General features: G+C 35.5%; 3 protein-coding genes and 1 long non-coding RNA gene across 5 annotated transcripts; 2 read left to right on the top strand and 2 right to left on the bottom strand.

Annotated features, from left to right (window-relative positions):
• The first annotated feature begins 7,236 nt into the window (after positions 1-7,236).
• Positions 7,237-9,830, top strand: LOC123713527. The gene is made up of 3 exons (XR_006754202.1): positions 7,237-7,501; positions 8,764-8,886; positions 9,808-9,830. It is a non-coding gene; the product is annotated as an uncharacterized LOC123713527 (long non-coding RNA).
• A 907-nt stretch (positions 9,831-10,737) lies between these two features.
• LOC123713309 (odorant-binding protein 59a-like) lies at positions 10,738-12,305 on the top strand. Its single transcript, XM_045666911.1, is given in 4 exon segments — positions 10,738-11,127; positions 11,540-11,575; positions 11,645-11,771; positions 12,151-12,305. Coding segments are annotated over 4 exon segments (702 nt in total). The 5' UTR covers positions 10,738-10,743.
• A 430-nt stretch (positions 12,306-12,735) lies between these two features.
• LOC123713099 (eukaryotic translation elongation factor 1 epsilon-1) lies at positions 12,736-14,970 on the bottom strand. Of its 2 annotated transcripts, none has more exons than XM_045666600.1 (5): positions 14,800-14,970; positions 14,538-14,726; positions 14,093-14,188; positions 13,298-13,653; positions 12,736-12,967 (listed from the first exon to the last, which is right to left on the bottom strand). In XM_045666600.1, exons 1-4 carry the CDS (start codon positions 14,872-14,874, stop codon positions 13,504-13,506), a joined length of 510 nt encoding a protein of 169 aa, XP_045522556.1. In that variant the 5' UTR covers positions 14,875-14,970; the 3' UTR covers positions 12,736-12,967; positions 13,298-13,503. The 2 variants fall into 2 exon arrangements, with proteins under 2 accessions (XP_045522556.1, XP_045522555.1); XM_045666599.1 differs by having other exon boundaries at positions 13,390-13,653.
• A 1,905-nt stretch (positions 14,971-16,875) lies between these two features.
• On the bottom strand, positions 16,876-24,966 carry LOC123713098 (solute carrier family 35 member F5). Its single transcript, XM_045666598.1, has 10 exons — positions 24,635-24,966; positions 24,413-24,547; positions 24,229-24,288; positions 23,867-23,959; positions 23,187-23,339; positions 22,435-22,617; positions 22,194-22,341; positions 21,162-21,321; positions 20,446-20,667; positions 16,876-18,808 (listed from the first exon to the last, which is right to left on the bottom strand). Exons 1-10 carry the CDS (start codon positions 24,788-24,790, stop codon positions 18,742-18,744), a joined length of 1,377 nt encoding a protein of 458 aa, XP_045522554.1. The 5' UTR covers positions 24,791-24,966; the 3' UTR covers positions 16,876-18,741.
• Between the last annotated feature and the right edge of the window lie 1,340 nt (positions 24,967-26,306).

The raw sequence follows: 26,306 nt of genomic DNA, 5'->3' as shown, positions 1-26,306 counted from the left end.
TGGGCGTTTTCTTGTAATTAATCAATCTGAATGTACCACTTTCTTTCCTAAAAAAGTTCTATTTAAATCCTTTTTTTTATGTAAGTAATTTATTTATTTATACACACTTCGTTGCTTTAAAAAAACCACAAATAACATAATACATAAAAAATATAAGGGTGGCAACGGGCGGCCTTATCGCTGACAAGCGATCTCTTCCAGGCAACAATAGTAAGGGGAAAATACTAAATAAAAATATGATGCATAACCAAATCTTTAAAAAAATAATATAGAACCCTAATCTAAAGTAATACAAAAAAATATTAATAAAACAAACAAAAAACTAAAAAGCTAATCTCACGGATTCATGAATGGCGATACAAAAGGATAAGAATGAATGAAGAATTTCACTAGTCTTGATTGATGAAGATTGGATATGATTAATAATAGTTAGTATTAGGGGGCAAACGGGAACGAGGCTCATCTGATGTTAAGTGATTAATACACTCAAATTGCCAGAAAGCTTGCAAATGCCGGCCATTTAAAACTTTTCTTGAAGGACCCTAAGTGGAATAGGTTCGGAAATACTTCTGGGCAGCCACTCTATAAACACTTAAGGCCCATAAACCCCCACGTCTAAAGTCGAGAAGATGTAAATATACTTAGCGGTCGGAATTTGATTTTCTTTGCGAACGTGGTACGACATCATCGTACTGATTGTAGCCTCGGATTGTGATATTATATTATCAATATTTCTGGAATTTAGTTCACATCCTGGATCCGGCAAAGAGTACCCGCGGCATAATATCTTATTTAATGAGAAACATTAAAGTTATAATAATGTAATTTAAATCCATTATGTGATTTACTCGTCAGTTTAGTAACAATCATGATATTGCTTGTGGGAATATGATTCATACAATTAAATACAGCTAACCTCAGCTAATTCTGATGTATGTATGAAACCCCCTAACAATAGTATGACACATATCTGTGTCCGTTTTATTGATTCTTTTCATTATAGGTAATCAGCCTTCTGTGACACATGTCGTCTATTTTGTAATCGAGCTCACGGCTGGAGGCTTGAGAATAACCCTTCTTTCAAAAATAGGTGAATGCATGCTTGCTATTGAATTTACAATTCTTTGTAAGCAGAAATTTAAAGATGGACTTGGTCTTTTTATATTTTTCATAGAAACGGCAAACGGGCAGGTGGCCCAGCTGATTTTAAGTGATCCCATAGACACTTACACAAGCTTCGCAAGTGCATTCCCGCCCTTTTAAGTATTGGGGCGCTCTTTTCTGGAAGTCGTTCGGTTCGGAGGTTCGGAACTACATCGGTGGGCAGCTGGTTCCACATCGAGGTGCGGCAAATCTGTCTCTCAAAAAAAAACGCTCACTTCTGGACCGATGGTTGTCGAGGTGATACTGCTTCAACGGTGAATTAATCCATAAAAATAACGCATTAATTAATCTGAGCTCTCCATGGTCAATGCGGATCAAAATGTGTATCGAAAATACTTAAATATAGAGCCTCTTTATAACTCAGAAAACATTACGATGTTTTCCATACATAACAACTAACCACAGACTACTACTGACAAAGTAATTAACGTAACACATTACCACAATGTAGACAACAATTGTTTCCTGTCATTGCTAATTAATTTATGGTTTAAGTCACTGGAATCGAAATGAGGTCAAGTTTGTTTATGTTTTACAAATAAATTAATAAAAAGCCTTTTATTTCCCAATTAAAATTTTCAAGCAAATCACGTAATCTGGTTATTGGTCTCCGCCAGTTCTCTCCAATGAGTTTTATCAATGGAAACTCAGGTCCAGTATGGCTCCAAGGTCACAGTATTACAAATAATTCTCTAGAAATAATCGGAACAACCCTTGTTCTGGCTCTCTGTATGTTTTTTTGTATTTTTTTTATAAGGGGGCAAACGGGCAGGAGGCTCACCTGATGTTAGGTGATACCGCCGCCCATGGACACTCTTAATGCCAGAGGGCTCGCGAGTGCGTTGCCGGCCTTTTAAGAATTTGTACGCTCTTTTCTTGAAGGACCCTAAGTCGAATTGGTTCGGAAATACTTCAGTGGGCAGCTGGTTCCACATAGCGGTGGTGCGCGGCAAAAATTGCCTTGAAAAACGCTCAGTCGTGGAACGGCGGACGTCAAGGTGATACGGGTGGAATTTTGTATTCTGCCTCGACGTCCGATGATGAAACTCAACTGCAGGTATTAATCCGAACAACTTCTCTGAACACTCTCCATAGTAAATGCGGTAGAAGATGCAGAGTGACCCCACATCTCTACGCAACGCCAAAGGATCGAGCCGCTCGGAGAGGGATTGGTCATCGACGATACGAACCGCTCTTCGTTGGATACGGTCAAGTGGAAGGAGCTGGTACTGGGGAGCCCCCGCCCAGAGCTGAGAACAGTATTCCATGTGGAGCCGTATTTGCGCTTTATAGAGTTGCAAGCGGTGGCCCGGAGTGAAGTACCGTCTCGCCTTGCTGAGCACACCAAGCTTTTTGGAGGCTAATTTAGCCTTTCCCTCCCAATGACCGTGAAACTGAACGTCGTTTGATATGTCAACGCCAAGTATTCCGATGCTGGCTGTGGCTTCAAGAAGAGTGTTTTCGAAAAGAGGAGTAGCGACAAAGGGTATTTTTTTCGCGGAAAACGCGCAAACTTGTGTCTTCTTGGGGTTAAATTCGACTAGGTTTAGTTTACCCCAGTCCGAGACTCCACGTAGTAGAGTTTCGACTTCAGACACAAGTTTGTTCCGGTACTCATCGACAACTGCCCGAGAAATACCTGCCCGGCCAGTGTAAAGAGTATCCCCAGTGCTGTCGTCCGCATAGCAATGAATGTTGCTAAGTTGCAACATGTCATTGATATGCAGAAGAAACAGGGTCGGGGATAGAACACAGCCTTGTGGGACCCCAGCATTCACGGGTTTAAGGTCGGAACATGCTCCGTCGACGACGACCTTGATGCTCCGATCGGCCAGAAAGCTGGAGATCTAGTCGCATAATTTCTTGGGAAGACCGTAGGCTGGAAGCTTCGAGAGCAGTGCTTTGTGCCACACCCGATCGAAGGCTTTCGCTATGTCCAAACTAACCGCTAGCGCCTCCCCCTAGGACTCAATTGCCTCTGCCCATCTATGTGTAAGGTATACTAGAAGGTCACCAGCCGAACGACCACGACGAAAGCCGTACTGATAATCGCTAATCAGCTGGTGGCCCTCTAGATACCTCAAGAGCTGGCCATTAATAATGGATTCCATTATTTTGGAGAACAAGGAGGTTATAGCTATTGGACGATAGTTGGACGGATCAGAGCGATCGCCTTTTTTAGGGATCGGATGTATCGAAGCGGTCTTCCAGCACTTTGGGACAGTGCCGAGCGAGTACAGGTACCGGAATAGGCGCGTCAAGACCGGAGCCAACTCAGGAGCACAAGTACGCAACACAATTGGAGGGATTCCATCCGGCCCGACTTATGAATGTCCAAGGAAGGTAGTGCCTTGCGAACAGCACGTTGCCGGAATGTGATTTCCGGCATTGAATAATCACACCGCGAAATTGTCGGTGGTAATCCCCCTCGGTCATCCAAAGTCGAGTTGGACGCGAAGAGACAGCCCAAGAGGTCGGCCTTCTCCTTCGCAGTGTGGGCGAGCGAGTCATCCTCCCTGTACAGCGGTGGAATGGATGTCTGACAAAAATTCCCTTGTACATCTTTGGCGAGAGACCAGAAGGCTCGAGTCCCCGAAGGGAGTTGGGCCAATCTCTCGCCAAATCTGATGATGTGCTCTGACTTTGCCTTAGCGATTTCCCGTTTGAAGGACCTGGAGGCTGAGTTATGTGCTTTTTTATGTTCGCTGGTATTGGCATCACGAGATATCGCCGCTTCCGCCCATGCATTAAAGCATTCTCACTTTCGACGCGATGCTGCCTTGCAAGAACGCTTAAACCAGGGCTGTGACTTGCCACCGATCGGCACCGCAGAAAATGGAATAAAGAGTTCCATGCCCTGCAGAACCACTTCGGCGACAGAGGCAGCGACGGAATCTGGAGCTTCCGACGAAAAGCACATAGGCCCCCAAGGGTAGGACGCAAAGAAAGACCGCATCCCATCCCAATCTGCCAATCCCAAACGGGCCGAGGAGGGCGCGTAGTAGGCACAGTACTCCGGACCACACAATGATCCGATGAACCCAATGGCGGGTCATCAGAGACTTGATAGGTCTCCGGATGTGAGGTCAGCAGAAGGCTAACAAAGAAAGAGGGTTTATGACCATCCACATCTGGTATTCGCGTAATCGCAGGGACCATTTGTGTCAGGTCGTAAACTAAAGCAAAGTCGTGAAAGGATCTTTCCGCGTTATCGGTGGTTTCCGAGCCGAGCCAATCGGCATGGTGAGCGTTAAAATCGCCAAGTATCACGATTTCAGCGGTAGGAACCCCTTCGAGCAGGGAATCTGTAGCCATTTGGATGTGCTCAATGAGTCGGTCAGTTTCGCTATTTCCGCTATGGTACCTATACAGGCATGCGTAGAATCGCGGATGGTCATCGCAGTCTACGCGCAGCCAGAGGCTAGATAGGTCCCTTCCTTCAAGCGACCTGAGGCGACCAGAACAGATATCCTCTCTGACGTACACACAAACTCCCGCCCGCGGCACAAATGAATGTTCCAATTTGTACCCCGGGTAGGAGAGGTAGGAAGTATCAGCCGGGGAGGATATCTGAGTCTCAGTAAGGAAGAATAAGGCCGGCTTCGCAGTTTCGAGGTGAAAGTGAACCACGTTAAGATTAGAATTGAGCCCCCTAACATTGGTAAAGTCCACTGAGAGCGTGGAAGGCGATGCCTTCGGTAAATTCTTCCGTTTGCCCCGAGATCGAAACCTAAAGTTAAAGTTTTTTGCGCAGTTTTTGCCCACCCCAGAATACGAAGGGCAGCCTGTGCATCCACCACCGAATACTGATTGTTCCGATGATGGACGCTCAGAGGGGGATTCTCCACATCGGAAACGTGTGGGGTAATCTCTGTTTAAACTGCATCTTCATATTCTAGGGGGGGGAATTGATGGGCTCCGGGACTATACTATTATTTATCTTAATAGGCAATTGTTAAGTGTTAGGGAAACACACCCGTGAACTATATAATATCTCTGGAGATGGCCTCAATAGATTAGCTGCCTCGAGCGAATCGGCCTGAAGGATCATTATCATACTCCACCACCACACTTTCCCAGTTAAAAAAGACTCCTTCATACAGTTTTTAAAGGTCCAAACTCAACTTGATTAACATCAACTACATTACTAAGATATACATGAAGGTCATCCTTCCATACTTATAAAAGTTAAAACTTTCTCCACACGCAATGCGTCCTTGAACCTGTAATAAAATTTCTAATCCCGAGAAAGCGTTACATTTTATTCTCAGCTAACTCAGTTTGTATGATATTGAAGTCTGAAGCAACAGTATCTCAGTTTGAGTTTTATAATACAATTAAAAAATATAAAATAAAGTGATCGAAGAAGCACGTCGCAATGCTTGTAAGTACGATATTTATCTTTTATTGTAGTCAAATTAAAAAAAGAACTCCAAAAATATCCACAGAAAAGCATATTCATAAGAATAGAGTATGTAAGGTAGAATAGACAACAAAACCGATAACTATTATTTTTAATTAAATATTAATAGCTGTGCGTATCTCCTTCGCCAAAAGACAACAACATAAGTGTATACTTTATTTATATGACCATACTGTCCTTGTGGATTAACTTGTTTGACGATCTTATTATTATAAGTTTTGTTATAACTATTAATAGTAGGACTAGATCTGGCTTTGCGTGCTAATAATAATAATACCGTACAAAAATGTTATGGTGGTTCGATCTAAAGTTCGCATATTCTACCACACAATGACATGCACATTTCTCTTAAAAGGTAGAATAGAAGTTACAATTACATTATGAGTAATATCATTATAGTTAATTCGTATTTTATTTATCTCACTACATCATCAAATTATTTTACGTTATCAAATTATTATTAATAACAATATTTCAGCCAATCCAATCCATTTCATCATCATTAGTAGAATAATATATTTTTCCTAAACTCTAAACTCTAGTACCAGTATATAAAACCAAGTGTGATGGGAATCCCATGAATTACACGTATTCTGGATATGTTGATATTCAAAGCACGTAATAACATTTTGGTTTCATAGATATACTCGTAATATAAATTTGCGTAAGTTCAAATTCTGCGTCTTAAAATTAAATTTTTACATTTCTAGTTGCTAGGTCAAATTTAAACATTGTTTAAATTTGGTGAAACAAATGTAAATTGAAATTGAAAAATATTTATGGTAAATTTAAATATAAATTTAATTTAATTTAATTTAAATTTTTATATATATTTATATTGTCACGTTCATCGCGCTGTCAACCTTATCTTTTGATATTGAATATGTTAAAAACAGATAGTTTAAAGTATATTTATTTATACAATTCCAGTATTGTTTGTCATGGTTTCCAATTTTTATTAGCCATTGTATTCGACAGTATTGTTTTTGTAAATTAAATTCTATTTGACAATTAATTGTCTGTAATTTAGGTCAGAAACGTGAGATTAATTTTTCAAGTTTATGACTAACGTTAATTTATGACTTAAAAACAATAATAGACACATAAGCGATGCGCTATTTCCTGATAGTCATCTTTATTTTCCTTAGTCATTGTTTAACATACACATAAACATATGTATTAAATGTTTCCCAGAGAAATTAACGCTTCTAAACTGTATATAATCTTAACGGAAATTAAATATGAAATAACTTAGATCGATAAAGTTTCATTACTTGCCAGTTTGATCAAATGGCTAAATATCATTTAGACCGCTTGTAAAACGGCGCTGTTTGGTCAAGCGGCTAGGATGTTGATTGAACGGCTAATTAAGGTAGTTGGGCGCGACATGTATATGCCGTTAGTTGAGCGGCGCCGTTTAGTTAAAAGGCTAGGCTGTTAATTGAACGGCTACTTAAGCTAGTTGGCTGCTACATAGACATATAATAGTCGTATTATAAAGAGGAAGGATTGTACATTTGTAACTCAAAAACTGCTGGATCGATTCCCAAAACGATTTCGCTTTATTTATTTTTTGTAACAGTTATTATATTATATTATTTGTTATGTATTTTTGAATAGATAGCTTGTAACATATAAACTTTAATAAATCAATAATTACTACAGCCCTGAGCAATGAGATTGTATTCCAAAATATTTAAACACTATGGAAGGAATTATAAATACATATGTTAATATTATTTCAGTTTCTGTGGTGGTTACTCAGTTTCCAACTATCCGACTGTGCAGTATTAGACCCAGCATTATATCTCTCACCAAGCCCTCCACTGGTCTCTATTAGTGAAAGTAATCCGGAAATTATATGGACTCAACCGAGGAATGCACCACTAAACACCAAATCTATTGTCGATAAAGGTATTATAACTATATATATATCATTTCATCACGCAAAGCTGGCTCTGTTTCATCTTTGGTTTTCAAAGTGAATCAAAAATAATCTTAATACAGGGAATGAATCTTAAAATCTCTATGTAACGATACTGAAGGAACTGTGCATTTTATGGCGTTATAGTGGGAATAATAACGTATAGATAATCCATGACTCCTATTTATTAGTCATGGTCAACAACAATATACTCGTGCTAGCAATCCCAATTTGTAAACAAAAGAACTTCTGAGAAAGTTCGTATACATGATGCAGTCGAGTTTATTGCGGGCTAGCATAATAAAGCGACAAAAGAACGTACACAGCTGCGCAGTTTTTACTAATTTTAGCAACTTAAAAAGTACTTTATTACTCAATTGTTGTCTTTATTGAAAATGGGTCTAATGCTATGTCGAGTGTATCATTGTATGGAAGACAAGCTAAACCAAAGCCAATTGATTTCGACGCTTTAGGAAATTCGTCGTTAAATCAAGCGACGTTAGATGGAGTTTACACTGTATATACAACAAAGTCGGATTTGTTCGAAGACTTATTACTCTAGAACGCCTGGATCGATTTTCATTGTTTCTTGGTTGTATTTGCCTCCTCCCCGAATAGCAGAATGACTAATAAACATTGACTTACTTAAAAATGCTCATACGATATACTCTCCCCTCAAATGAAAGAACATATTAACAACCTAAAGGTTTTAAATCGAACAAGATGTATCAACAATATTCCGATCATGACGTATTTTAGGAACAAAAAAGTGCGTGCGTACAAAATACACATGTCAGAAGTGAAACTTCTTTATAAATTAATTATTACTAAGGTAAAAGCCCCAATAGATGATCATGTACCAATATATGATCACTCCATGTATTTGTATATATATATACTGTTTTCACACTGTATACGTGCTAATGATAATATAAATAAATAAAAAATCTGCGTTTACTGCACAAGACCGTATGCGACAGAATTGCCATCTAAAGTTCTTCGTAATATGTAACTACTAAACGAATACATCAACCAATAGCACGTATTTCTTCTCGACTTTCTCCCTTTCTCAATCTCTCCCAATTCTTTGACAAAATGTCCGTAAAAATTTTACCCTAATGTACCTAAAGAAGTTTCATGTCAAAAATAATTGACATATATATTGGTTTTGAAACAATAAAATCATAAATTAAGTTCAACTAATCCGTAACACGGCATTCGCGGCTTACATCCTTTTTCAAAACGATTTCAGAGCCAGCAAATGGAAGGAGGAACCAGGAAGCGATGGTGGAGGCTGAAACATTTTGGCCGCATATTCGTTCAATCCATTTCCCGTTACAATTTCATTTGAGTGGAACTTATGGAGGTTTTGGAGGTACTAAAATGTGATTTGTTTACTATTACTTGTTTCTTCTTTGCACGTGTTACCTTATAAAATAAATATGTTATGAAAACATATTCCTCGCACTTTTCAGTACTAAAGTTACATTGATATATCAAACAAAAATCTGGTAGTATATATGTTTAATTTCTACTAATATAGATACTATAATATATATAGATACATACATAACACAGATACTAATAGAACAGCGCCCCTAACTTCCAATAGCGACAGCGATACCATACCCAAGGCTTTTATATACAAGTTCCATGGAGTTCTCTCAATATCCAAAGGGCTGATGTGTCATCAATGACAACGTTACGAACGCGCGGTATAGTAACTCATTGTTGAGATCGGAGTATGGGCTCTATTAATAAAAGTATTATTATTGTCATTCGGAATCAATTGCTAGGTTAGCGGTAAATAATATCAGATGAAATTTCAATGGTTTGTTTTGTTTGTTTTATGTTCCTCACATCAACACTAACTATGCAAAAAACTTACTTTTGTATCGCGCAACCCGGACCTACAAGGACCAATATTAAAACCTTGACTTGTCTTGCCTTCATGATCACCTGCATCATGGGGTATCCTCATAGCATACCCCACATGTACACCTTCACGTACTTACTCTTACTTTTACACCATCACAGATCGCAGTGCATCTACGTTAAATGTATTGAATAATTTTTAACCTTTTTATTTGTTTGTTTTCATATATTTATTTTTCAGGTTAAGGTTCAGTAGCTTCATAGATTCTACAAACGAATTTACAAAATTCACCTCTTCATTATATAGGAACTGATAGGCTCTTCGGCTGCCGAAGGTCCCTCCCACTCCACTCCCTTCAGTACGTAAGCACTTTTCTTATCATCAAAATTATTTTTCTAAATTTATTTGTATTGTTGGCAGGTACAGGAGTAGTCCCCAGCAGTTATACGAATTTATCTGGCACCAGAGTGTACGGAAGACCTCTTAATCTAAGTGGATTTGGAACAGGATTAAAGTTATTCGGAAGCCAAGAAGCGTCGTGGTCTGGCTGGGGTAATGGAAAATGGGGACACTACGGAAATGGGAAATAAGAATAAGTTAGTTTTAATTGAATTTTGTGAGATTTCCTTCATTCTTCGTCTCTCGTATTTATTTTGTACTTTTAAGTCTTTGGAAGCATGCGCTTATTAAATACATATGTTATAAATGTTGTTTTAATTTAAGAGGCGTATTCGGCTGTTTTATAAGCGTACATGACAACCATACAAATAGTTGAATATTGAAGAATGGTGCATTCTACGAAACTGATCCGATCAAAAAGTATAGATTTAAGAAAAATATGGCAGTGCCTTAAGCGGGCTGCATCTATGATGCCATTACATTACTAAGAAGTATACATGTATAAAATGATACATTTAGACTTTCCTAAATAGCATACACACCACGATGTACAGCGAGATTCCTGAAAATGCTCAAATCGGGCCGCTTCAAACTAAACTTTAAATATTTAAAATATATATGATTCTAGACTACACATCGACATTCAATTTGTGTGTTTTATGTTTATAATGTTAAAGAAGACTTCCTTTTTTTAGAAAGGTTAGAAAGATTTCGGTACTTTCTTTTTAATTTTGTAAAAGTTAACACTAACAGCACAGTGTTTTACGAAGCCAATGTTTTGAAAAACGTACTTAAGCATTATAAACCTATTATCGTCCTATTAAATAGTTATGATTATGAATTTGTACTGCAAATTTCCCTTCATACATACGCCAATCAACTGTCAAGAGCGACAACAGTTTCCTGCGCTCAAAGTATTAAATCTGATCATTTTTTCCCACAGATTCATTTGCCAATATGTTTGCTATCACATTAATATTACTAATACCAGTGCTTTGCCACGAAGGCAATATTCATTTATTAGAGGAAGAAATATCAGAAGCTTTACGGTCTTGTTCTTTGGACCTGCCGAAGAGTCGTCAACGTAGAAGTAACAATTATTCGCGTATTGATGGGAACAAAGAAAACCACAATCAATATTATCACGAACGTAGAAATAATAGCCAAGAAAATCGGATACACGTACTAAATGGCACAGACTATGATTATATGGGCTTTGGAGCTGGTGATGTTGGTGAAAAGTATATAAAAACTATACCCCGCCCGGCTTTGAATTATAATAACAATAGCAACGATATATACAGAAATAAACGGGACTTTCTAACCAAAGATACGGATCAGGTACATTTGGTTTATAGGATTTTAGTTTCATTACCTACAATCTATGTATTTGCTCGTACGTAAATTCGTGGTTGTTATTTTGTAAATGATAAATTTCCATGCAACAGTTAATCTATTATGACGATGGCAATTTACTTTACTTACATTTCAGTATTATTATATCAGAATACACAAATTTATAAAGTTATAAATAAACAATTAATGCAATTTGTGATGAGGTGAATTGAGGTGATAATAGATCTACCACTTCTATTACACAGTTCATAATTAATTATTTTCACCAGTGTAGAATCGTAAATAGTGTTATTTAGGTTGAGAAGATGCAAATCACCTCAAGTAGTTCATTCCTTATTTATTAATTAACGCCTGGCGTTAAGTGGGTAGCAATTGTAAAGCATTTACCTTTTTTCAGTGCCTGAGTCAATGCGTGTTTGCCAATTTACAAGTGGTAAGGGCTATTGCGGTTTATCCATTAAGTCCAAATAATAGTTATTTAGATTATTAACGGGTTTTCCAGATTGATTCAAGGGGAATTCCACGAGAACCGAAATTATGGAACAAGATTCAATCTTCACTCAATTCACAACAAACCAAAACCCTCATTAAGGATTAAGTCCACGCTTGTTTTGTAGAGTTAGAGTCTGGTAAATCTTCGTTTAATTAGTGATTGATTATGCAAAGATGTTGCATAATGTGTCACTCGAGATAAATTCAATTATTAATCAGTATAATGACAAAATAGGTATTCAAATTATCGTTTATTACAAAATATTAATTCTTATTTCGATAATGCAGTAGTTTTTTAAGTATTTTAAAACCAATTCCATTTAGGCTCCTGAGAAAAGAGCATTTACCAAAGGCTAGCGTGTGCGCCCTATTCTAAAGAAATATATTACATAATATGCTTTGATTTGTAACATAGTAATAATATAGTCGCGACGGGGCACTGCTGACAAAAACAATATAAGGTATTTTGGTGATTTAACCATTTAAATCTTTAATAATTTTTTGATGAATTTACAGAATCGGAAGACAATGGCTGCTCGTATGCACATAAACTGGAGCGATGTTTGAAGTTAAGACTTTCTGATCGAAAGACAAATGAACCGCAAAACGGAACAAGCGCCGATACCATAAAACCTATGTTTAGGCGGTGTCATTCCTTAAAATTATACTGATCATGCTATTGAATTATAATGTATATTAGATTAATATACCGCACCCAATAAGTTGGGAAGTGATTTCTTTTTAAGATTCTGGCCCGATAAATTGCCAGATCGAGTGTCTTGACACTCATGTTGTAAAATACAGAAACTACATATACTTAGCGCTAAGTCTAACTCCTGTACGTGAAAAATGTATTGAATATTGACATTGTCATAGTTCGAGCTAAGTATCGTTTCTGAAGCTTACCCACGTAATATTGGGGCCTTCAAGAAAAGTGCGTACCATTAAGCATCAACGGCGTTACAGGTGTCCATGGGCGGCGGTTATCACTTTGTTCAAAGTGACACATCTACTTTACTTCTTGACCCATAAAAAAACAGTGTGAAATCAGTGTGGTTAATTAAGATTTGACAATAAAATAATATTGAAATAAATAGGAGAAACAGATTAAAGAGCCTTTAATATATTAGAACCAAAAGTACAGCAAATATATCAAAACTATATTATTAGTTTTGTATTTTTTTTATAAATATAATATAACTGGATATCCAGGGTAAGAAAATGGCTGAGGATGGTACACTAGTGGTTCATTCAAGCTGGCATTCTTCAATTCATGAGGCAATAATTGTTTTGGCAGAGGTATTTTATACCAAGGAGGGATACAAGTTACTCGCTGAAAGTTAAGAAAATTGGCACTAGCAGTTCAAACATACCAGTTAAATTTTTTTAAGTAATAACAGGTTAACTGTCATCCCTAGACCATACTTGTTGCAGTACACATAGTTGTAAAATTTGCTAAATTAAACGAATTTAAATCGTGAATATATTTTTTTGCATGTGTCAATCACCACATATATATTAAGAATGTAATAAGTGGGTATAGAGTAGCACTATTCTTGTCACTATTGTTCCCACAAATCGACAATACTAAGTTAATTTAGGGAAATAGAAAATTTGTATTTCACTCAAAAAAGGACCAATAATTTTAACTGATAGTACTTACATAAAAAGTACATACACTGCTGTTTGACTGAGTTGTATTACATAAAAAAACCCTACATAGTGTGTGAAACTCAAATATATGAAAAAACATACCGAAAATATTATTGCAGCAGCATAAAATAAAACACATCTTAAGTCTTTCATTTCGAGATCTAGTATAATTAAAATACATTACCATAAAATACCAATAAAAATTACACATTGTACTTAATGTACTGCAGGTGCGAGAATGTGTAGATTCAAAGTATTTAATGAGATTGGGGCACAATTAGAACACACACGCGGTTGCGCTTGTACATGTTTACACCACCTACTTAGGTGTAGCAATGATTCCTGCTCCAATATGGTTAAGTTTCCCTAAAAGAAAAATATCATAAATATACCATAAGTTAACATGTGTTCATATAGTGAAAATGGGTAATTAGTATAAGTGGAAAGAGAATGGCAGTAGCAGTGATGTGAAATAATATAATTTTTATTTGCTATCCATTATTTCATTTAGTCACAAAAATAACATTATTAATTTTTCATAAACTTGATTAGTGACGAAATATGGTGATGTAGCAGTGTTGTGAACTTGTAACAAAATTTTAGTCCTGTTATAACCTTATATATATATAAAGTATAATGTAGATATTATCCAAAGATCTTATGTTGAATATCAATAACAGATGCCTCCTAATTTTAAATGCAGTAAAATAAATTATATAAAATCCAACATTATATGCAGAGTTCATCTAAATAGTTTTATATTTAATACAAAAATAAAGTTTAATTACTATTTTATAGTACTTACCACAAGAGGCTGCACAACATAAAATACAGCTATGTCAGTTGTTGTCAGATTATTTCCAGTTAAATAGGACATCTTTTCTAGAGCTCTGTTTATACCCTGTAAGACAAGCTTAGAACTTGAAAAAAGTAGGTAATTATGTACAATATGAATTACTTAACACAAAATGATTCAAACCCTAGAAAAACAACCACTATACTGGAAGGCGCAGAAGGCTACTCAACAATCAACTTGTTAGGGAAAAACATAATAAATTGTCTAAACAATGCTCTATTTTAATTTTAAAACAATTATCTTAACATAAATGCATATTGTAAAAGGCTGAAAACCAAATTATATATGTTTTAAAGGTTATTTTCACCTTTAAAACATATATAATTTATGTTTGCTCCATATGAGTTTTATTTAAGTCCTGTAGGCCAAAAGTATGTGGAAGTTAGATACCAACCTGAAGAAAATTCTTAGCAAAAGTAGGATTAGAAGACGCTAGATTACTATACATAGCAATGTGTTCCAGCCACTGATAGCTCATAAGTAACTCTTCTTGGCTCATATTATGTCCACTTTTAGATGTCAAATGTAATATAATTGTCGCAAAACCTTCCACACTTTTCTTGTCTAATACCGTAGTCAGTATCTGGATTAGATTTTTAGAAAATTTGTTTAGAATTTAGTTTTACAGCTGATCGAAAACTATTTATTCAATTTACCTTGTCAGTGTTATAACACAAAGGACCCACGGGCACATTTAAATATTTTCCGACCAATTGTATAACCTCCATCATTAATGTTATTATTCAAAGATAATTAGAAATTAAATAATTTTAGATAAACAATCTATTGCAGATTAGTGATTACAGCTTACAAGCGTGAAGCGAAGCGGGATCATAAATTGACAGCTGTCAACTTATCAGTTGTAATTTGTAAAGCATGTAGCAAATGGCATTTAATCTCCTTATATTAACATTGCTTTTAATTATTTAGTTAATTGGCACTTGAAGGTAAAATTATCCCTTTAGTGTTTCTCACACTCATAAATTGTAATATAACATTTCCTTTTCCGATAATGTCCAATAGGTCGACTACACAAGAACTGTCCCTTAAATTTTAAAACCCTTAATTATCCAAGTTAGTTTTTTTGTTATCCTAACGAGTCGCAACCCAACACCCTGATTTTATGTTAGTTATGAGCTCATTAAAAGATTAAAGCCCGCTGACACCCAGCTTCAAATAAAGAGTTTTATTTTACATATATTTACCTACAACGCCCGTCACCGTACTTAACTCGCGTTTTACACTACTATTTTGTATTTAAAATTGTAAAACTTTCACACACACAATTTGAGGTTTCGACAACACAAGAAAACACGAAATCAATCAAACAAACGCGGCGGTTATTCAACACATACAAATCGATTATTGGTCAAAGAGGTGTTTATGCCCAGTACAAGCTCTATTCACTAGATAACACCTTGTTATAATGCATGTATAGTGGTTTATATTAGTAAGACTGTTAAAGAGCATTTTAAGAAGCCACTGCTCACATCTTCTGCAACGGTGTCTGCTGCCGAAATCTGGTCTTCTATCTTCGTTCAGGTCCTCTTGGAGTCTGTCGAACAGAAGTTGCGGCAGTTCTATGAGGGACCATTAGATGTACCTAAATCAACGGGGCATGATGGTCTTGGCATCGAACATATGTTACACGCGGACTTGCCTTGTTATCTATGTTCTTTTAACGGAACTTGATTATTATAGACCTATTACATTAGCATCTGTAATACCAAAGATACAAGATATGCTGCTTGAAAGATGATGTCCAGTTTGCTTACCTAAAACGGGTACGGCTTATCTACGGAAAATGATTTTTTTTAGCTTTAATCCGTTTAAAAAATGTTTTCTTAATGCAATTTTCTGTCTCAAGTAGATGGTTAGAATTATACTAATAGAAGTACATCTGTTTTTGCATGCTTTCTGGATTTGTCTAAAACATTTGACTTATAACTTCTCATGCATAAATTAAGACAAGAACTGGTGTTCCAGAGGAAATTGTCAGAGTTTTGGGCAATAAGACAGGGTTATCAGCCCCTCGACTCTTTAATCTCTAAGTCAATGACCTAATTATACTTCCTAAGAATAGTGGTGTGGGTTGTTCAGAAGATAAGACATTTGTCAATAATACTAATTATCCAGACGATATGTTTCTATTGGCTCATTCATAGGCGCCATCAAAAATCTTTTAAAAAATATATGAAATGTGCACGGATCATACCTCATGGCTCATGGATACTACACCGATAAAAGTAATATTAAATTAAGATAAATTTAAAATATGTGAAGAGTTCACGGATGGCCTCATGGCTCATGGATACAACACCGATAAAAGTAATATTCATATTTCAGTCACGCGATAATAAAGTTGATACAGTTGCTTTCCTGTACACACGTTTTACATACAAAAAATATCTAATAATCTAAATGATTCTCGTCACACTCAAAAAATTTCATGAAAATTATTATCCATTTAGAAGTTTTATTACGTACACATGCACAGAAGATTTATATTCATATACCAGCTGTTTAGTTGCAGTATAGATAAATAACCTAGATACCGACTGCACCGCCATCAGGCTGACGTTATTTATGAATCTAAATCATCCGGGGCGCGACTCAAACACATACAAAAAATTCATTCAAATCGGTCCAGTCGTTTAAGTACAGTAACAGTAAAATTATATAGTATATAATAATAATCTGAAATAAATTATATAGTAAATAATAAAACCAAAGAATCAAAGCTGTTTATTTATTAGGTACATTCAGTTTAACTTAAACAATTGCATCTAAACATTGTGCAACAGATACTGTAAACAAGTTGATATATAAATATACCAATAATCTCAAAACGAAAGTCGTTCCCTCAGATGATGGAGGCCAACAATTTGGTGACTTTGGGCCTCTCAGAGACCATTCACAGATTTTTTCATACAATTTAATGTCATCCAAGGCCTTCATTCTCATAAATGTTATCAAAGCTATACTTAGACGTGTTAAAATTGTTCGGCCTTCTCCCTTTAGGAATTGTTTCATAGACATTACTAGTTATTTAAACATTCCATCATCTGCACTGCAAAATAGTAATAAAATACAGTTTATTTACAGAAATCTTATATACATACCACAATACTGATCTTATATTATATTAAAATAGTTATTTTATATGATTTTTTAAACAAAATTATTTCTCCCGCCAACCAATAAAAATACATATGTAGAGTAATAAAGTACAAACTTAAACACTATGAAGTCCCGAGGCGGCCTTGAGCTGTGCTAATTTTGATGGTTACGATCTAGGCTAAATTAAGTAAAATATTGTCTACAAAAAATCTTAACTAGAAAAATAAATAATTTAATGAATTACTACTACAATTTTGCTGGGCCTGTATCATAATTTAAGTTAAAAAAAACTCGCCCATGGGCCATAATAATAAAAAAGATATGTTGGTTCTTCGAGCCAGATATAAATTTAAATAAATTATTATTTTATTTATTTTACAAAATCAATTTTTTCACAAATGTAGCTGCGTAAACTTAGGTATAAAACTAGTTCAATACATCAAAATTAGCCCCAATAACCTTTGAATGTCTTATAAATTAAAAAAAGGCTCGAGGAAAGGCATATTTCGTAAATACAATTGCACTCAAAGTCACTTACGAGATTTACTAACAATTACAACATTGGCTAAACTTCAACGTTATGTGACGAAAATATATTCAAATCCAGTTTTAAAAATATAAAATTAAAAGTTATTTATGTTGATAGGGGGGGGGGGGGGGTGTTGCATATGAATTTTAGTAAGGCTAAGGTGGGGCATGGCACAAAACTGGTTGGGAATTTGAGATACACATGATCAATATGTAATTTGTAAGCTTAGTATTTAGTCCATCGAGTTAAGTTCAGAATTTTATAACTCGTCGCCAAGACCGTGAGCGCTCTAGAGTTGCTTTAGTGAAACAACACAACACTTACCTATTAATTACACATATTCACAAGTCTAGGAAACATTATATTGTATCTATAAATTCGAAAGATCACAAAATGTATACACTGTGACTTTTTGAAATTTCACATTAATACTTTGGTCTATGGGCTATATTTATGTATTAAAAATCAAACATCACAAAAAAGCCAAAATAAACACTCATACAAATTACAATTCGTTTAAATCCACCTGAGATAGACTTAAAGACGAGATTTATATTTCCCTGTTGTCATGATTTTTCTACTTTCAAGTTTTGAAGTTAATTTAGTATAAATAAGGTATTTACAAAAACAGTTTTTTTTATGGAATGTTACGAAGAATTATTACTTAAACGTCAATAAATGCTACAACATAGACTAGTAATTGCGTTCCGTTTCACTTAAATTAACTACAATATTAAGTAAACTCTGTTTTCCCATTTACGAAATAAAACAACATACTTAGACAATTTTTAGTCTTATTTTTTTAGAACCTGTAAATAAGCAAAGGCGCTGAGTGTAACACAAAATTGGTATACAATAATTATTTTAAGTGAAACAATCGCAAAGGGTGGCTTCAGCAAACTCGGTGCTGCGAGTCAAAAAATTTATTCTAGACATTAAAATTATCGTGTTACGTCGGATCATCTGATATTAGCGCCTCGGTCTGCTCATCCAAATCGGAAATGTTGCGTATCGACCTGTAATATATTATTTTTGCTCAGATGCTAATGAAACTATGTTATAGAAAGGATATAATATGTACACGTGTGAACCAGAAAACTTAAGAAGGCTACTGCAACTTCTTCACTTTATTACGCCAATAAATGAAATCTTCTCACAATGAATATTACAGCATACTAATTCCAAAGGTGTAGAAAAAGGAGTACTCTTTGTATAGAAGAAGTCACGTGGGTCTGCCAAGTATTCGCGGTTTTATCTCTTTTTATATTTTAAAATTAATACCGGCAACGCAGTTGCGAGCCTTCTGGCAATGTATGTGTTCATGGTCGGCATTTTCACTTAACATCAGCCTTCTGCCCGTTTGCCTCTGAATACATATAAAATCAAAATGTGTACCTACAAGGTTTAAAGTTATGAAATACGTGGGTAGCACTGAAAACGTTTAGAACTGGCCAGTTAGAAACATTGCTAATGAAAACTTTTTTTGAATTTCAATTTTAGAACTCTTTGGTAAGCGAATGCATTCATTTGTCATTTGGTTTTGTGAATTGGCGGCAAATCTAACGCTTGTTACACGTGAAAATGAACCTAACGCGAGAAAATATTCGGTCAATGATTTATTATGACTTTCGTTGTGGGCTTACTCAATAACAAAGCTGTGATATGCTGCGATTAGTATTTCTTAATGAAGCCCTATCTCGTGCCACTATTTACAATTGTCAACGAGTTTAAGCGTGGACGTAGCAATCTCAGTGATGATCCGCGTGAGGGACGTCCTTTAATAGCGACTACTAAAGATAACATCAGTGTTGTGCGACGCATGATAGAGGAAGATAAGAGAGTGGCCTGTCAGCAGATACAGGAAAGCCTAGGCATTGGTAGGAGTCAAGTTCAAAAAATATTACACACACATTTAGGCGTTGGGAAGCTTTGTACCAGATGGATTCCCCATACTTTAACCGACGACCAGAAACACCTTCGCATGGACTGGTATCGCCAAATGTTAGATAAGTTCAACGGCGGTGACTGAAATGCTGTATTTGACATCGTCACAGATGATGAAAGCTGGATAGATTGCTACGAACCCGAACCCAAAAAGCAATCAGCTCAGTGGGTGTTCTGTGTCCTTTCGAGGATCGGCCAACTAAGGTAAAGAAAGGAAAGTCAAGGAAAAAAAATGATGGCCTTATTATTTGGTCGAAAAGGTTTTTCATTTCGCGACAGTTGTGCCAGAAGATGGAAGGACAGTTACTGCAGACTGGTATATCAATCGCTGTTTGCCTTTTGTCTTGGAAAAAAATCAACAGCAGCGCCCTCGAAGCAGGGTTCTCCTTCACCACGACATTGCTTCAGCGCACTCCGCAAAACGAACTGTTTGACTATGGCAGGTGTCGAGATAATGAGTCATCCGCCATACAGACCCGACCTGGCGCAATGCGACTTTCATTTATAGACCCTCTGCTTTTCTGTGGTTCCATCGAATGCGACGATGTGTAGAGAGTGTTACATAGGTATTTCTAGTGTTACATAGGTATTTCTACGCAATACTTGCTTCGTACCAATAAGCGTTTTATGTTTAAATTTTAGCCCAACCTTACATAGACTTTCAGTCTAGAGATGGTAAGATATCGATATAAAGAGAGGAAATACTCACGTGAGTCGATCGGTCGGCCGTAGTCTGAGTAGCAGTCTAGCCGCCGGCGCAGGCAGGCCGCTCCTATCCAGTGCTGCACAGAACCAGCCGCACGAGGCCAGCACGGCCGCACACGATCGCACCACTCCCCCCTCACCCCGCCACGCCTCAAGGCACGCACACATCACCACTGTTGCGCTCAACACACTTGTTGCTGTGCGCGATGATGTTAATGATTTACCCCTTTAATAAATTTCAGTATTAGGAGCTGGTTTTAATATTTTATAGCTCCCAGTTTTTCAGGTCTGTTGTATGTTTAATCGGGGTGTCAATCAGGATTGTTAATCTGAAGGACTGATATCACAGATTATGAGACTAACTTAGTTCTTGACACTTTTAAACGAATTTATAAATTAAAAAAAAAACAAAAATATTACTTTACTAATTTAACATGTAGAGAATACTCTATATCATTTACTGACGAACTAAGTGAGATGATAGGAGAAATGAGGCTCATCGCGAACTGTTACTACCATATGTCAAAATCCATTTTTGACGTATGGGAGCCAGTCTGTAAGACACGCAGTTTAAAATTTTAAATTTAATCAAATTTTTCGATAAATTATTTACTCTAAAACGCTGTTCAAAGCCATAATTTATACACATCAATATTTAACCTATTTTTTATTACAGAACTGGAGAGACAGTTTTGCCTCAAATACTCAAATATCACTTACCAAAGCCACAATGACTCCATAAGCAAAGGACTTAGAGCAGCATCCAGCAACAACCAGCTCCAGAGACGAGGAGAGGGCAGTTCCGCCTTCTCCACTCCCGTTAGTGCCAGTACACCGCCAAATGTCCAAATAAGACAACCACAAACACAGCCGACTATACCTAAAATGACGGATACTAAGATATATTTTGGGACGAAGAAAGTCATCAGGTCAGTAGATCAGCAGATCAGGGACTAACTTTCAGCATCAAAGAAAATATGTCAACCATATTTTAAATATCAAAAGAGTTTATTTCTGTTTGCAATGTTCCTCTTGGGCTGGCTTCAAACTCAAACTCAAAATAACTTTATTCATATAGGTACAAGTACACTTATGAACGTCAGAAAAGAAGAAGAAATGGATTTTATTTACTACTTGGCTTTAAAAGTAAATAATCAAAGGTAACCATGAAATAACTGATCATAAAGATTGTTGTCTATTAATAACATCTGAATAGGTCAGACCTTTTTCACAATATCAGAATATAATCTTTGATAATGTTCAATACGCTCTGTAGTTACTTGTGATAAATATATCTGACGGATAAAATATACGTGAGCTCAGTCCAAAATGTCAAACTTCATAGAGAAAACAAAATCTCTATGACATTTGACAGCTTGAATAATTTTTCAATATGGGCTCAAAATAAAATAATAAATCCGTGGCGCTACAACTTCTTAGGTCTGGGCCACATATTTCTGTATCTGTTTCATGATCATTTGTCACCCTAATAGGCAAGTAGGTGATCAGTTTCCTGTGCCCGACACACGTCGTTGACTTTGTGAGTCTTAGACAAAGCGGTTTCCTCACGATGTTTTGTTTCGCCGTTCGAGCGAAAGCATACAACCTCAGGGATGACAGACCTGCGTTGAAGCATCGATCGTTTACAAAGTTTTGACAAAATAAAGTTTTCGATATGGCACTTAAATATTTGTAATATAATTTACCTAACACTCACAATTTAAAAAAAAAACTAGTTTTTTTTTTACTTACCAACAAGTAAGAAAGAATTAATTCCATCCCCTTTCCTCAACTCCCGTCGAAACAATAGCAAATGCACTGCGTAACAAATTGCAGAGCCAAAAGCCGATAATACCGCCGTCCAATTATTCTTATGGCTTTCCGATAAAATCAACACCACCTTGCAATAAATACATATTTTTGTATATTAAATCAACCTAGTTTATTGAATACTTCAAATTAAAGTTTAAAATTATTGCCATCCAGCACTCACCATTCCACCTGCAGTGAGTAAAACTGAGAAGAATTTCGAGAAGCTGAATCTGTCGGTTGGTGCTTGAGCGAATAAAGCGCCGAGTGATAGCGCAAATGCACTTGTCGTTGACGTGTAAATTGTCGCGGAACAAGTCGACGTATGGAGCAAGCTAAGCCGATATAGATAATTGGATATGAACCACTGAAAAGAAATGGCAATGTTATAGTTATAATAATATATATAATATATAAAATAAAAAAGACGCATACACGACACACCGAAAACTAAAGTGGAGAGGACATATTATGAGTGAAAAGAAGCAAACATGGAACAGAATTGTAACGGAGTGGTACCCATGAAGTGGGAAACGACAACCAGGCAGATAAAAAGATGAGAGGACGATATAAATAAGGTAGCGGATCCAATGTGAATTTGAAACGCTAAAGAACGCCACATGATTGGAAAAATTTAGAGGCCTTTGACGAATAAATTATCTTTAAAAAAATGGCTATACACTCATTTGATATCAGGACCTCAGATTTATGTATCTGTTTCATGAGTGTCAATCTAATAGGCAAAACGGCGATTAGCCTCCGGCGCCTGACACACGCCGTCGACTTTTTGGGTCCAAGGCAAGCCGAATATTAAATGCGCACATAGAGCAGAAAGCTCATTGGTGTACAGCCGAGGATCGAGAGGGCCAACACTGCTCCGTTCATATCTTAAGGCTATTTATAACATTTACCGTCAAGCTAATAATAATAACTCACAGGTATCGTAAATATAAGTGCGAGACGTATATGTCGTCGAGTGGCTGCTGCCGCAGCACGTCTTTGGGCAAACTCTGAGGCGCGGAGTGAAGCCGACCACGAAAGACGGGCAAGTAAAGCCTCACCGGCCATCGCGGCTGACATGACTCGCACCTGTCATTGATATAATCATGATTTTACGGAATCGAGTCATTTTTTTTTCAATCATAATAGATTGGTATAATACACAAGAAAAAAAAGTACATCGTATCAAAGTAAACTACAATTATTTATATGTATACTGTGGCCAGTGGCAACATTGGTTGAGCGCCAATCGACAAATTCTATTTAACGAATTAATAAATTTAAATAATTTTTAAAATATTTACGACTAAAGAAATCGCATCATGCGAAGTAAAGTATGTTCATGTACTTTATTTTTCTTATAAAGTATAAAGTACCTGAAATAATGTAAAATACTTTTTTATAAAGTACAAGTGGCAACCCTAATTGTTGTAGAATAAAGATTCTGCTTTTATAATAATGACTATTACTTTTATAAGCATTACAGGAAATTCAATATCAATTAATATAGTATCAATTCAATATAATTGGTAGGATTTCCATGGTTACTAAGCCATAGGAATTAATGTTTCACCAGAAATGGAACCATCCTCGGTTTTACTAAGGCCTGTAAATACCTCAGCTACTTTGTTGAATCTGACGGCTCTTGGAGTTGCATCATCGCTATCTGTTGTTTCTCCTGCACGGACTGGTACAAATGTTGAGTCACCCTGGTATAAGATGAAAAACTATATATTCCTAATTTTTTTCACTTCATATAATCTTTTATTTAAATTGACTAGTATCTATAAAGAACTGTCTTATATACCAATAATGTAAGTTTGTTAGCACTTAATAATCATATTGGAATTACATTTTTTATTTAATAAAATGTACCTTAAGCACTGTTAAGGTTATATATTTCAATTATAATGAATAAAATAACAGTAATCTGTTAGCAATGTTTTCAGTTATTTGTTATAATAAAAACTTTACATACCAAACTATTTGTGGCATCACTAAACTCATCATCGGTTTCATTTACTGCTTCTGTCAGTTGCTACAATTTTAAAAAAAAACCTATTATATTTATAAAATGACAGAAAAAATTTACTCATCTGGTCAGTTAATCAGGACACTGTACAACTACTCACAAAGTCAAGTCCAAAATTTTATTAACTTACTGTGTATTCAGCTGGTTGGCATGGATCCTTTGTAGGTGGAGTAAAACACAGTACTAAGAGGTATATAAATAATAATGAACTTCTCACATAGGTCACAAGAAAAGGTCTTTCCAATTTCTTCTCAATATATATGTACTAAAATAAGAGGAAAGCATTTAGAAATACATAGTATATAAATGTAGTAAATTATTTAACAACATAATTTCAAAACCTATTGTTTACCTTAGTTAATTCCGAAGAAATTACCCATAAAACAGCAACCAGTAATAGAATAAAAATACCAAATGCATACTTTCTTCGACTAAATACTTGTCCATCATTTTTGCTGGTTTTATTACTATTCGAAACGCAAAAGTAATTATGACACAAAGTCAGCATCAAGAAAAATAAAAAACCGCCGATAAAAATATAATAGTATATTACAAATATTTTTTTATTACTATTATTCGCCTTCCGGCCAGGCTAAAGTCTGTTGACCATACCCCTTTGTCTTACGTATAAATTTTATTATTATTAAATAAAAGGTTTACAAGAAATTATAACAGAATAAAAATTTAAACGTCACAAATCGTAAAACAGAAAATAGGCTTTTTTCACAATAAATATCTCAAGTCTCAACAATCAAATATGAAGTGTCAAGTGATTGTCAGTAATCCAAATGACACATAATAATATATAATAGCAAACGGTTGTAAATTGATTACTGTGTTTAGTGTGTGTTCACTTTGTAACATTACTCTAATTCGTAAAGAGAGACAAAGTAATGGGGTTGATAAAGTTATGTTGAGTTTTAAATCAAAGACAAGAAAATAGAGAACTAGAGATATCGACAAAATATATGTACGCATTAATAATTGATTCATTTCTGAACATAACTAGGTAGACTTGTTACAGGTCACTTCCATACTATGAAACGTTCTTAAAACATGTAAAAATATAAATTATTTACACTTAATAATTTCTTTCTATTCAGATTTTTTAATAGCTTTATAGTCTAGAATGAACAGCATTTCTATACTTTCTCTTTATGAACATCGCCTATTGACGTCGGCTTACTTGATAGATACGTAGGTGGGCATAGTTAGATTTTTATGCTTTGGGACGTAATGGACTAACGAAAAATCTTTATTCATATTTTGAATTAAATTTATGTTAATTTGATAAAATAAATATTGGTAATTTGATAAAATAAATGTTGTCCTCAAAATTGGTATGGTGGACTGTCCATTAGCGCCGGCCGTCGTAATACGTAACGTCATTTACATAAAGTTATGGATTAGTGGATAGTATATAGCTACCGGAATCTAATAGCAAATAGGGAAATAAAAATTTGTTGTTGGCAATACTGGCGAAATTGGATTAAATGATCGTGATACTGTTAACTTTTTATTTATGTCTTTAGTATTAATGAACATGAAGTATATTAGTTATTTGTATGAAGAATTTTGTTATACATCGGGTTCTTAAGATAGGAAAATATATTATGAAAAATAAATCAATCTTAAATTACTTAATTTATTATATATCATTTATATCATATAAATAACTTAAAACCTTATTCAGAACTAGAAAACGATTCGAAGAACTCCACTTGCATACCTTGTTCTTCATCAGATGATGAAGATCAAGAGGTGTTTATTATAAATAGCTCTTCCAGCATTTTAATTATTATATCTTGCTTGATGATATTGTTTTCAATTTTCTTTACATGTTCACAACATTTTCGCCAAACCTCTGCACTAATTTGTGAGAAAAATTCTTCATTATTATTGTTTGAACCGTGAATGTAGGTTTCCTCTAAATAAATCATATCCAATTTATTATGCTCTTCAGTTTCGTGGTTTTCTTTTATTTATGCTTCAAAACTGTTGGAATTTCCTTCCGAACTATATGA

The sequence above is a fragment of the Pieris brassicae genome, chromosome 8 (assembly GCF_905147105.1).
Source record: "Pieris brassicae chromosome 8, ilPieBrab1.1, whole genome shotgun sequence".
NCBI classification, from domain to species: Eukaryota; Metazoa; Arthropoda; class Insecta; order Lepidoptera; family Pieridae; genus Pieris; species Pieris brassicae.
Note: the sequence above shows the minus strand (reverse complement) of the source record. Positions and strands in the feature narration are given on the sequence as shown.

What these genes read in the sequence shown, in the direction of transcription:
- LOC123713099 (XM_045666600.1), bottom strand. Translation starts at nt 14,874, where the DNA reads ATGATGGAGGTTATACAATTGGTCGGAAAATATTTAAATGTGCCCGTG. An exon ending in TGTGTTATAACACTGACAAG is followed by an intron (nt 14,727 to 14,799) that starts GTAAATTGAATA and finishes AATCTAATCCAG; the next exon opens with ATACTGACTACGGTATTAGA. An exon ending in TTGCTAAGAATTTTCTTCAG is followed by an intron (nt 14,189 to 14,537) that starts GTTGGTATCTAA and finishes CTTGTCTTACAG; the next exon opens with GGTATAAACAGAGCTCTAGA.
- LOC123713098 (XM_045666598.1), bottom strand. Translation starts at nt 24,790, where the DNA reads ATGCTGACTTTGTGTCATAATTACTTTTGCGTTTCGAATAGTAATAAA. An exon ending in GCCAACCAGCTGAATACACA is followed by an intron (nt 24,289 to 24,412) that starts GTAAGTTAATAA and finishes TTAAAATTGTAG; the next exon opens with CAACTGACAGAAGCAGTAAA. An exon ending in TACTCACTGCAGGTGGAATG is followed by an intron (nt 22,342 to 22,434) that starts GTGAGTGCTGGA and finishes ATTTATTGCAAG; the next exon opens with GTGGTGTTGATTTTATCGGA.